The sequence below is a fragment of the Leptodactylus fuscus genome, chromosome 7 (assembly GCF_031893055.1).
Source record: "Leptodactylus fuscus isolate aLepFus1 chromosome 7, aLepFus1.hap2, whole genome shotgun sequence".
In the NCBI taxonomy this organism is placed as follows: Eukaryota; Metazoa; Chordata; class Amphibia; order Anura; family Leptodactylidae; genus Leptodactylus; species Leptodactylus fuscus.
The window spans coordinates 145,020,404-145,033,850 of NC_134271.1; the positions used below are offsets into that span (position 1 = coordinate 145,020,404).

At 47.4% G+C, this 13,447-nt stretch overlaps 1 protein-coding gene across 1 annotated transcript in view; it reads right to left on the minus strand.

Moving 5' to 3' along the window:
• Positions 1–2,594: 2,594 nt before the first annotated feature.
• LOC142214621 (Fc receptor-like protein 5) overlaps positions 2,595–13,447 on the minus strand; it is a 175,209-nt gene continuing 164,356 nt past the window's right edge. The window contains exons 12-14 of the mRNA XM_075283559.1: positions 6,263–6,334; positions 3,605–3,630; positions 2,595–2,696 (exon numbers count right to left, since the gene is read on the minus strand). Coding sequence (XP_075139660.1) covers positions 2,595–2,696; positions 3,605–3,630; positions 6,263–6,334 — 200 coding nt within the window. The remainder of the gene's footprint in view (positions 2,697–3,604; positions 3,631–6,262; positions 6,335–13,447) is intronic.

Consider the following 13,447-nt stretch of genomic DNA (forward strand, 5'->3'; position numbering starts at 1 on the left):
GGCCAATCAACGCTAGTCAATGCATTCCTATGCCGAGATGAAGTAGAGCTGAACCTGCTACACACTCAGCTCTACCAATTTAGCAATCCGATGCAGCAGCGCTGAGTGTGTAGCAGGTCCAGCTCTGCTACATTGGACACTGCTACATCGCCAGCACTTAGGGTTGAGCCGATCTTGACATTTCAGGATCGTTTTTAAAATCCAATTTCCGATCATTTGGAGATTGGATTTTAAAAACGATCCTATTCACTACACAGCATGTAGTCCAAAAATTGCTGGACCCCACGCTGTGTAGTGATTAACATCCCCCCCACCGTTGTCCACTTACCTACATAGCTGCAGCTCCCACCTCTTCTTGGTCCGGTCCTCTGTCCACTTTTCTTCAGCGCCTGCCCCCGCCTCCTGAGACTAGTATTATGGAGAAGGTGGGGCTTAGGAGAGTGTGGGCAGGTACTGGAAGGGGAGACATGAGTGATGCACTCACATCTCCCCGCCCACACTCTCCAGCTGCACTAAGCCCCGCCTACTCCCTGCATCTCTACAATACTAGTCTAGGGAGGAGGGGTCATCTGTCCTCCCCTTAGTAGGTGGGGCATCACTCACGTCTCCCCTCCCAGTACCCACCCACACTCTCCTGAGCCCCGCCTTCTCTATAATACTAGTCAGGGGAGAGGGGGGCAGGGCGCTCTGAAGACCAGACAGAGGACCGCACCGGACCAAGAAGAGGACCTGGGAGCTGCAGGTAAGTGGACAACAGTGGGGGGGAGGGGGTTAATCCGATACTGCACACTCAGCTCAACTACTCCAGAGATGCAGCAGACTAACACACTCAGCTTTGCTGCATCGGACTACAAACATCGGCCAGCTCTGCTACATCTCTGGTGTATCTGCACTACTGCCAACCATCCCTTCAGCTACTCCTCCTGTCACACACATCTCTTGTGTAGCAGAGCTCAACACACACTCAGCTCTGCTACATCTCTACAACAGAGTGTAGAGATGTAGCAGAGCTGAGTGTGTGCTGAGCTTTGTTACACCAGAGATGTGTGTGACAGGAGGAGTAGCTGGAGGGATGGTTGGGTGTAGCAGAGCTGAGCTCTGCTTTATCTCCGGTGTAGCAGAGATGCAGCAGAGCTGAGTGTGCAGCAGGGTTCAGTGCACACTCAGCCTTGCTACATCTCCTGCATCTCTGATGCAGCATCTACAGCCTCTACAGCCTCCTGCATCTCTAATGCAGCAAAGCTGCGTGCGCAGCAGGGTTCAGGGCATCTCTGATGCAGCACAGCTGAGTGTGCAGCAGGGTTCAGTGCACACTCAGCCCTGCTACATCTCTGATGCAGCAGAGGTGAGTGTGCAGCAGGGTTCACATCTCCGGTGTAGCAGTGCTGGCCATGAGCTCAGCTCAGCTGCATCTCCGGTGTAGACGAGCTGAGCGCATGGTCAGCACTGCTACATCTAAGCATAGGAATGCATTGACCAGCGTTGATTGGCCGAATGCCATACAGAGTACAGCATTCGGCCAATCAACGCTGGTTCTGCTGGAGATGGCGGAGTCTAAGATCGGTCCACAGCAGTCTCCATTCTGGTCCGATCTTAGACTCCGCCTCCTCACAGACAAGCCTCCTGCATAATGAACGTTGATTGGCCAAATGCTGTACTCAGTATGGCATTCGGCCAATCAACACTGGTCAATGCATTCCTGTGGGAAAAAGTCAGCTCCTGCATATCGCAAGCTGACAGGGATCCTGACGTAATACAGTGACTTTGACGTGTTAGATGCCCTCAGACATGCTTCCCCTGCTGTCCCAGTTGCATTCCAGGGTGTTGTCATCATTTCCTGGGGTGTCATAGTGGACTTGGTGACTCCCCTGAGTCGAATGGTGGGATCCCCTCAAACGAAGCATTTTCTCCCATAGACTATAATGGGGTTTGATATTCGTTTGAATAGTCGAGTATTGAGATGCTATTCGGAACGAATAACAAACATCGAATATTTTACTGTTCGCTCATCTCTAGTAACAGGACAATGGAGAGTGTTTTACTTTATTAAGATAGATTACAATGTTTTTTTCTGCTCACCTGTACCATTCAGTTGTTTTATAATTAGAGGGACACTTTAACATTTTTGAACTTTATATTTGCTATTGGGAGGATACAGGATTCTTGAAGGGACTGACCCACCAATTACAGTGAAAGGACCTTTCTTTCGCTCCACATTCAACCTAAGTGCAGCCGGGCTGAATGTTGCGTGACTACTGGTGGAAGACAATCCTATTCCCTTCATCAGGAGCACAATGAGATAGACAAAGTACAAATACTTGGCTATCTCCAGGAATTCCATTGAAGTGAATGGGAGTGCCCGCCGTCATCAATCCCACTCAGTCCCACCCTCAGGTCAAGTTGAATGTGGAGTGTGAAAAAGATCCTGATGGGACAACCCCATTAAAGACCTGCAGATGATTTGTAGCAAAATCCTTTGAAAAGCCATTCAAAAAGTCAAGTTAAGCCTTGCTGCAGCCGTTATCGTAGGTTGTTTCATGTCTAGTTCCACTTCACATCCGTATTCACGTGCACTGTATTCTTTGGAGATGTTTTTATCTGCGGGAGTTGAGATTCTGGTAGATGTCGGCTGAGATGTCAGACGTTTCTTGAGAAGCTCCGACTTGTCTGGAGTTTACTACAGCATAGACAATATCCTAATGCAGAATACAATATAGTCATTAGACTGGCAGGCTGGGCCAACGTCTCTAAGAATAAAACTAGAGGTATGAAGTGTCTTGGTAGAATGTTTTGTGCTTCGATAAATGTTGACAACAAAATACAGACAGAAGGTCTACTTGTGTCCCATCATTACTTCTGTCCCAATGGGGAATTCTATCTTAACTTGTCTTCTGAGATATCTTGTGATGTCCATGAGCTGGAACCACAGATAATTCACATATAGAAAGAACTAAAGCACCCAGTACTAAGATTAATATCCCTCAGCTCAGCAGTAAGCAAAGATCTCCAGAATTAACCATCTATAGGAATCACATTGGGGATAATTTATTAAGACTGAAGTTTCCGTGCTGTGACTGTAACAAGCTGTGCACCTGTGTGATCATCATATAACTATGAACCATCCATCCCATGATCATGAACCATCCATCCCGTGACCGTGAAAAATCCATCCCATGACCGTGAACCATCCATCCCATGACCGTGAACCATCCATCCCATGGCCGTGAACCATCCATCACATGACCATGAACCATCCATCACATGACCATGAACCATCCATCACATGACCATGAACTATCCATCCCATGGGCATGAACCATCCATCACATGACCATGAACCATCCATCACATGATCATGAACCATGCATCCCATGGGCATGAACCATCCATCACATGACCATGAACCATCCATCACATGATCATGAACCATCCATCACATGACCATGAACCATCCATCACATGACCATGAACCATCCATCACATGACCATGAACCAGCCATCACATGACCATGAACCATCCATCACATGACCATGAACTATCCATCACATGATCATGAACCATCCATCCCATGGCCATGAACCATAGTAATTTCTGTTAACTTACTGGTCCATTGTCTTTTGCCAAGCGATCTAAAAAACAAACAATAAAAAAACTTTCAGATACGTATATATTGCAGTTCTTTTAGTCAACAGGACATATACACCATATATACATTACAGATATGTCCGTACCTATATAACCACTGAATAGTGAGGAAATAATGTCTTCTGAGTGCCATCTGTGTGTCCCCCCCCCCCCCCGCCTGCTCTAGAAAAACATATTCTGACTGCTTTATTTTTCAGTATCACGGACAGAACACACATTTTTCTATGCATCCATAGGCTTGAATTTAAGTAGAGAAAAGAGAAAAAAATGTATGTGCAAAATTTTTTCTCTTCCTTACCCTTGGTCTGTAAAAAAAAATGGACATGTGAATGACTCCATTAACTATAATGTCCATTTTCTAGCCGTTATTTTCAAGGACAGCATTAGATAGATAAATGTGAGCGTAAGAGCCCTAATACCTGTCTGGACATGTTTACTGTAAGTAATATAGACTTTATATAGGATATCAACAATATACAGTGTTGGCCAAAAGTATTGGCACCCCTGCAATTCTGTCAGATAATACTCATGTTCTTCCAGAAAATGATCGCAGGCACAAATTCTTTGGTATTATTATCTTCATTTAATTTGTCTTCAATGGAAAACCACAAAAAGAATTGTGAAAAAGCCAAATTGGATATAATTCCACAGCAAACATAAAAAAGGGGGTGGACAAAAGTATTGGCACTGTTTGAGAAATCATGTGATGCTTCTCTAATTTGTGTAATTAACAGCACCTGTTACTTACCTGAGGCACCTAACAGGTGATGGCAATAACTAAATCACACTTGCAGCCAACTGAAATGGATTAAAGTTGACTCCACCTCTGTCCTGTGTCCTTGTGTGACCACATTGAGCATGGAGAAAAGAAAGAAGACCAAAGAACTGTCTGAGGACTTGAGAAGCAAAATTGTGAGGAAGCATGAGCAATCTCAAGGCTACAAGTCCATCTCCAAAGACCTGAATGTTCCTGTGTCTACCGTGTGCAGTGTCATCAAGAAGTGTAAAGCCCATGGCACTGTGGCTAACCTCCCTAGATGTGGACGGAAAAGAAAAACTGACGAGAGATTTCACCGCAAGATTGTGCGGATGGTGGATAAAGAATCTCGACTAACATGCAAACAAGTTCAAGCTGCCCTGCAGTCCGAGGGTACAACAGTGTCACCCCGTACTATCCAGCGTCAGCGTCTGAATGAGAAGGGGCTGTATGGTAGGAGACCCAGGAAGACCCCACATTTTTCATTAAACCAAGTTTAATGTGAAGGGGTGCAAGATAAACGTGAATTTGATCGACCAGTGATTTGTGTTGTACATTGTACTAACCATTTGTGCGCTCGACTCTGAGAGACCACAGTTACATATATATATTTTGTTTTATTTTTTTCAAATTTAGTTATTGGACTTCGTATTTATTGCACTACTGTTACGGTCAGCAGGATTATTTAAAAAAAAACAAAAGCCTGCGGCGCCCAACTTGACTCTGAACCGCAAGGCGCCCTGGTGTGAACTAGGCCCAACAGTTAACTTCAAATTCAACTTCAGATTTCAACGCAAGATTGTGCGGATGGTGGATAAAGAACCGCGACTAACATCCAAGCAAGTTCAAGCTGCCCTGCAGTCCGAGGGTACAACAGTGTCACCCCGTACTATCCGTCGGCATCTGAATGAGAAGGGACTGTATGGTAGGAGACCAGGAAGACCCCACTTCTTACCCAGAGACATAACAAAGCCAGGCTGGAGTTTGCCAAAACTTACCTGAGAAAGCCAAAAACGTTCTGGAAGAATGTTCTCTGGTCAGATGAGACAAAAGTAGGAAAAGGCCTCAACATAGAGTTTACAGGGAAAAAAAGAGGCCTTCAAAGAGAAGACGCCCCCTACAGTCAGACATGGCGGAGGGCCCTGATGTTTTGGGGTTGCTTTGCTGCCTCTGGCACTGGACTGCTTGACCGTGTGCATGGCATTATGAAGTCTGAAGACGACCAACACATTGTGCAGCATCATGTAGGGCCCAGTGTGAGAAAGCTGGGTCTCCCTCAGAGGTCATGGGTCTTCCAGCAGGACAATGACCCAAAACACACTTCAGGTCAGCACTAGAAAATGGTGGTGAGAGAAAGCCCTGGAGACTTGTAAAGTGGCAGCAATGAGTCCAGCCCTGAATCCCATAGAACACCTGTGGGGGAGGGGGAGAGATCTCTTGATGGCAGTTTGGAGAAGGCCCCCTTCACATCTCAGGGGGGACCTGGAGCAGTTTGCCAAAGAAGAATGGTCTAAGATTCCAGCAGAGCCTTGTAAGAAACTCATTGATGGTTACCGGAAGTGGTTGTGCGCAGTTATTGTGTCTAAAGGTTGTGCGACCAAGTATTAGGCTGAGGGCGCCAATACTTCTGTCTGGCCTGTTTTTGGAGTTTTGTGTAAAATGATCAATGATTTGACTTTTTTTTTCATTCTCTTTTGTGTTTTTTCATTACAAGCAAAATAAATGAAGATATTACCAAAGAGTTTGTGCTTGTAATCATTGTCTGGGAGACACCGAGTATTATCTGACAGAACTGCAGGGGTGCAAATACTTTTTGCCTACACTGTAGATTTATATAAAGAAGTTCTGGAGATACTTACTTTGTGGTTTACCGGTCATGTTAAGCACAGAATAAGTAACTTCTACATCAGGGGAATGTTCATTGTCAGCGGCTGAAAAAATAATAACTCAATAAGTATCAACTCAGATCCGAAGTTATACATGATATTTAGGTCATCCAGTCCATCTCCAACCAAAACTGGCCATAAGGAACTATTCAAGATTAGTCATAAGAAACTTACCCAAGCTGGATGCCTCACTGACTTCCCTTGGGCTCTTGACTAGAGATGAGCGAACACTAAAATGTTCGAGGTTCGAAATTCGATTCGAACAGCCGCTCACTGTTCGAGTGTTCGAATGGGTTTCGAACCCCATTATAGTCTATGGGGAACAGATACTCGTTAAGGGGGAAACCCAAATTCGTGTCTGGAGGGTCACCAAGTCCACTATGACACCCCAGGAAATGATACCAACACCCTGGAATGACACTGGGACAGCAGGGGAAGCATGTCTGGGGGCATAAAAGTCACTTTATTTCATGGAAATCCCTGTCAGTTTGCGATTTTCGCAAGCTAACTTTTCCCCATAGAAATGCATTGGCCAGTGCTGATTGGCCAGAGTACGGAACTCGACCAATCAGCGCTGGCTCTGCTGGAGGAGGCGGAGTCTAAGATCGCTCCACACCAGTCTCCATTCAGGTCCGACCTTAGACTCCGCCTCCTCCGGCAGAGCCAGCGCTGATTGGCCGAAGGCTGGCCTATGCATTCCTATGCGAATGCAGACTTAGCAGTGCTGAGTCAGTTTTGCTCAACTACACATCTGATGCACACTCGGCACTGCTACATCAGATGTAGCAATCTGATGTAGCAGAGCCGAGGGTGCACTAGAACCCCTGTGCAAACTCAGTTCACGCTAATAGAATGCATAGGCCAGCGCTGATTGGCCAATGCATTCTATTAGCCCGATGAAGTAGAGCTGAATGTGTGTGCTAAGCACACACATTCAGCACTGCTTCATCACGCCAATACAATGCATTAGCCAGTGCTGATTGGCCAGAGTACGGAATTCGGCCAATCAGCGCTGGCTCTGCTGGAGGAGGCGGAGTCTAAGGTCGGACCTGAATGGAGACTGGTGTGGAGCGATCTTAGACTCCGCCTCCTCCAGCAGAGCCAGCGCTGATTGGCCGAATTCCGTACTCTGGCCAATCAGCGCTGGCCAATGCATTCTATTAGCTTGATGAAGCAGAGTGTGCACAAGGGTTCAAGCGCACCCTCGGCTCTGATGTAGCAGAGCCGAGGCTGCACAAGGGTTCAAGCGCACCCTCGGCTCTGATGTAGGAGAGCCGAGGGTGCACTTGAACCCTTGTGCACCCTCAGCTCTGCTACATCAGAGCCGAGGGTGCGCTTGAACCCTTGTGCACACTCTGCTTCATCAAGCTAATAGAATGCATTGGCCAGCGCTGATTGGCCAATGTATTCTATTAGCCTGATGAAGTAGAGCTGAATGTGTGTGCTAAGCATACACATTCAGCTCTACTTCATCGGGCTAATAGAATGCATTGGCCAGCGCTGATTGGCCAGAGTACGGAACTCGACCAATCAGCGCTGGCTCTGCTGGAGGAGGCGGAGTCTAAGATCGCTCCACACCAGTCTCCATTCAGGTCCGACCTTAGACTCCGCCTCCTCCAGCAGAGCCAGCGCTGATTGGCCGAATTCCGTACTCTGGCCAATCAGCACTGGCTAATGCATTGTATTGGCGTGATGAAGCAGTGCTGAATGTGTGTGCTTAGCACACACATTCAGCTCTACTTCATCGGGCTAATAGAATGCATTGGCCAATCAGCGCTGGCCTATGCATTCTATTAGCGTGAACTGAGTTTGCACAGGGGTTCTAGTGCACCCTCGGCTCTGCTACATCAGATTGCTACATCTGATGTAGCAGTGCCGAGTGTGCATCAGATGTGTAGTTGAGCAAAACTGACTCAGCACTGCTAAGTCTGCATTCGCATAGGAATGCATTGGCCAGCCTTCGGCCAATCAGCGCTGGCTCTGCCGGAGGAGGCGGAGTCTAAGGTCGGACCTGAATGGAGACTGGTGTGGAGCAATCTTAGACTCCGCCTCCTCCAGCAGAGCCAGCGCTGATTGGTCGAGTTCCGTACTCTGGCCAATCAGCGCTGGCCAATGCATTCTATTAGCCCGATGAAGTAGAGCTGAATGTGTGTGCTTAGCACACACATTCAGCTCTACTTCATCAGGCTAATAGAATACATTGGCCAATCAGCGCTGGCCAATGCATTCTATTAGCTTGATGAAGCAGAGTGTGCACAAGGGTTCAAGCGCACCCTCGGCTCTGATGTAGCAGAGCTGAGGGTGCACAAGGGTTCAAGTGCACCCTCGGCTCTCCTACATCAGAGCCGAGGGTGCGCTTGAACCCTTGTGCAGCCTCGGCTCTGCTACATCAGAGCCGAGGGTGCGCTTGAACCCTTGTGCACACTCTGCTTCATCAAGCTAATAGAATGCATTGGCCAGCACTGATTGGCCAGAGTACGGAATTCGGCCAATCAGCGCTGGCCAATGCATCCCTATGGGAAAAAGTTTAGCTCACAAAAATCACAATTACACACCCGATAGAGCCCCAAAAAGTTATTTTTAATAACATTCCCCCCTAAATAAAGGTTATCCCTAGCTATCCCTGCCTGTACAGCTATCCCTGTCTCATAGTCACAAAGTTCACATTCTCATATGACCCGGATTTGAAATCCACTATTCGTCTAAAATGGAGGTCACCTGATTTCGGCAGCCAATGACTTTTTCCAATTTTTTTCAATGCCCCCGGTGTCGTAGTTCCTGTCCCACCTCCCCTGCACTGTTATTGGTGCAAAAAAGGCGCCAGGGAAGGTGGGAGGGGAATCGAATTTTGGCGCACTTTACCACGTGGTGTTCGATTCGATTCGAACATGGCGAACACCCTGATATCCGATCGAACATGTGTTCGATAGAACACTGTTCGCTCATCTCTACTCTTGACCACTATAAAAGTTAATATGAAATTTTTTTGATACTTGGAGAAAGTCAAATGGTTTTTGGTAATTTTTAGATGGATGAAAATGGTGAAATGTTCTATTACCTGCTGTTGGGTTCTTATTGGATGATCGGCGTCGATAATATAGGTACACGGAGATAAAGATGACGATGAGTAGTAACAGTCCCAAACTTATAGACAGTATTATTGATAGAGAAGAGACTTTTTGCCCTATAAAGAGATACCATTTATTGGTTAATGGATGTTTGGGAAGCAAGATGAACAAAAACAGCAATAACGATGAGCAAATTCTCACACCTCATTCAATCCTAATTTTTCAAAATTTTCAGATTCCAAAATTGCTATGATTCAGTTTGGTCAAATAATCTAAAATGGCCAAAGCTATATGAAGGCAGAGTCTTTCAGCCAACCAAGAAGGATTGTAGATATAAGAGCTGACAGATGTTAGCACAGCTACTATATATTAGCACAACCAGAAGGTCGCCATTTTGTGGGAATAGAGAGAAGTAAGAGGAGAGGATTAGAGGTCAGAATGGAGAGAAAGTGAAAACAATTACAGAATAATTGTACAGAAGATAATAGTGAGGAGCAGAGGACAGATGGTTGGGTATAATTCATAGACTTTATGGAGAGATAGAAGTCGGTGTCAGGCGGGAGCTAGGGACAGACAAGGAGGGACAGCAGGCAATCTAGTGTTGACACAAATTGGCCACAATTATATACTGTGTTATGAGATCTACTTCAATCACTATATTGTTGGCCACAGTAATAATGGAGAAGATCAGTGGCGTAACTACCACGGAGGCAGCAGAGGCAGCTGCCACAGGGCCCGGGACATTAGGGGCCCGGTGACAGCTGCTACCGCTGCTATCATTATTCTCGCAGGTCTTTTCGGACCCCCGAGTATAATGATCGGGGCCCCCTGTGGTGGAATACTTTCCACCAACAGGGGGCCCCGAAGGTGCAGCAACGGCTGACACACAGGAGCTGCAGGTCTGGCTTCTCTCAGCGCTTCAGGACTCTCCCCCCCTCCCTTTCTCTGCCTGTCCTCTGCCCACCAATGATAGGGCTGAGGAGAGCCCAGGAGGCGGGGCTTATCCCTGCCGAGCTCCTGCCATCCTGCACTCAAGAGGAGAGGAAGAAGAAGCTGCTCCAGGAAAATGAAACTGAAGATACACAGGTACATACTGGGGTTACTTATTAATATCAGGCATTTGGGGGGATTACTTTTGTTTTAGTAACTCCATGTGCCTCATATTAATAGCAGTTAACCCCATCATGTCCCTCACATTAACCCCTGTGTGCCTCACCATAAGAGTTACTAATATGTGAGACATATTTGGGTAATAATAATGAAGATACTTTATTATTACCTCCATGTCTCTCACATATCAGTAACTCTTATGGTGAGGCACACAGGGGTTAATGTGAGGGACATGATGGGGTTAACAGCTATTAATATGAGGCACATGGAGTTACTAAATTGTAATGCACATGACCAGATTTTTTTATCCACAATTGTCCTGGTATAGCGGTCAGCGGTGACGTGACAGTATTTAGTCCTGTAGGCAGTGCCGCACCTCCCATGAGGCGACCTGAAGCGACCGCTTCAGGCGGCGCTATGCCAGGGCCCCGGGGAGGGTGGTATTTTTGCTTACCTAAGCCAGTCCTGGACAAGCTGTCCTGGACTGGCTTAGCATCACCGAGCGGTGGATTGGGGAGGCCGCTGGAGCAGCGCTGCTCTAGCGGTCTCCCCTCACGCTCAGGCAGAGAGCAGGTCCTCTCCGTTTCTGCTCTCTGCCTGCTAACATCGCTCTGCCACACCCCCTTCGCTCCGTGCCGGTCTCCTTCGCTCCGCCCCCTCCTCCCGGGGGGGGGGGGGCTTTCTGTTGTCCGCCTCGGGCGGCAAAAAAAGGCAGGTTCACCCCTGCCTGTAGGGGCCACTATGGGACATAATACTGTGTGCAGGGGCCACTATGGGGGATAATACTGTGTGCAGGGGCCACTATGAGGTATAATACTGTGTGCAGTGGCCACTATGGGGTATAATACTGTGTGCAGTGGCCACTATGGGGTATAATACTGTGTGCAGGGACCACTAAGGGACATAATACGGTGTGCAGGGGCCACTATGGGACATAATACTGTGTGCAGGGACCACTAAGGGACATAATACGGTGTGCAGGGGCCACTATGGGGGATAATACTGTGTGCAGGGGCCACTAAGGGACATAATACTGTGTGCAGGGGCCACTATGGGGGATAATACTGTGTGCAGGGGCCACTATGGGACATAATACTGTGTACAGGGGCAACTATGGGACATAATACTGTGTGCAGGGGCCACTATGGGGGATAATACTTTGTGCAGTGGCTACTATGAGGTATAATACTGTGTACAGGGGCAACTATGGGACATAATACTGTGTGCAGGGGCCACTATGGGGCATAATACTGTGTGCAGGGGCCACTATGGGGCATAATACTGTGTGCAGGGGCCACTATGGGGCATAATACTGTGTACAGGGGCAACTATGGGACATAATACTGTGTGCAGGGGCCACTATGGGGCATAATACTGTGTGCAGGGGCCACTATGGGGGATAATACTTTGTGCAGTGGCTACTATGAGGTATAATACTGTGTGTAGGGGCCACTGAGGGACATAATACTGTGTACAGGGGCAACTATGGGACATAATACTGTGTGCAGGGGCCACTATGGGACATAATACTGTGCGCAGGAGCCGCTATAGGACATAATACTGAGTGCAGGGGCCACTATAGGGCATAATACTGAGTGCAGGGGCCACTATGGGACATAATACTGTGTGCAGGGGCCACTATGGGACATAATACTGTGTGCAGGGGCCACTATGGGACATAATACTGTGTGCAGTGGCCACTATGGGACATAATACTGTGTGCAGGGGCCATTATTGGTCATAATAGAGCGCGCAGGAATGCGTAGGAAGGACTCGGTCGAGATCTTCGGTGTCGGTGTGTGTGGGGGGGGTCCATGTCAAAAGTTCGCCACGGGGCCCCGCCATTCCTAGTTACGCCACTGGAGAAGATCTTAAATAGAGATGAGCGAACGCTAGGTAATCGATTCCAATCGAATACCACGCGGTAAACGCAGTAAAAATTTGTGTCCCCTCCCACCTTCCCTGGCGCTTTTTTTTGCACCAATAACTGTGCAGGGGAGGTGGGACAGGAACTACGACAATGGAGGCACTGAAAAAATTTGAAAAAACCCATTGGCTGCCGAAAACATGTGACCTCCCATTTATAAGAACGGCCGCCGCCCTATTCGCCATTTTTGCGGTCAGAGATAGGGAGAGAAACATATCTGCTGAGGGCTAGATAGCGATTAGCTTCAGATAGGCAGGGAAGAACTAAAGAAGAAAACCAACAGCTCTTCTCAGAGCTATACACTGTAGGGACCATCAGTCCAGCTTTCCCCGGACGGTGGAAACAGGAATACACAACAGATACAAGTTCATACATAGCGGAGAAACAGCTTTCATTTTTGGCCTGAAAAATAGAAACAATCCAATGCATTTACAAGTTCATATAGCTGTTAAAAACCTTGAATTTTTTAGTTTTTTGAAAAATTGCAGCAATTCACTGCATTTACAAGTTCATATAGCTGAAGAAAATCCTTGCATTTTGGGGTTTCTTGAAAAACTGCAACAATCCACTGCATTTACAAGTTCATATAGAGCTGAAAAACAGCTTTTCTTTGGGGTGTATAGACCATCAAAAAGGGAATAGTACATCCAAAATGCGCAAGGGTAGTGCAAGGGGACGGGGACGAGTACAGGGGCGTGGAAATGCAGATGTTGAGCAAGGTTGCGCTCAACCAACAGCGTCTACTGCGCCTACAGCTCTGCAGCAGCAAGTATTGCGCTACCCCGAAGTCCCTGGCTTGATGGCCACATTGAGTAGGCTGCAGGGTACAAACCTAAGAAGGCCTCTACCTCAACTCCTCCTCCTACCCATCAGTCTGGTCCTCCTTCCTCACAACATGCCCAATCTTCCCAGCAACCTAATCCCACCTTTCCCGCCTCCCAGGAGATGTTTTCAGCTCCATTCACTGTCCCTCTCTCTGTCCCACCACGTCCTGAATCTCCAGAGGTAACAGATGACTTCCCTGATGCACAAACACTGGAGCATCCGTTATCT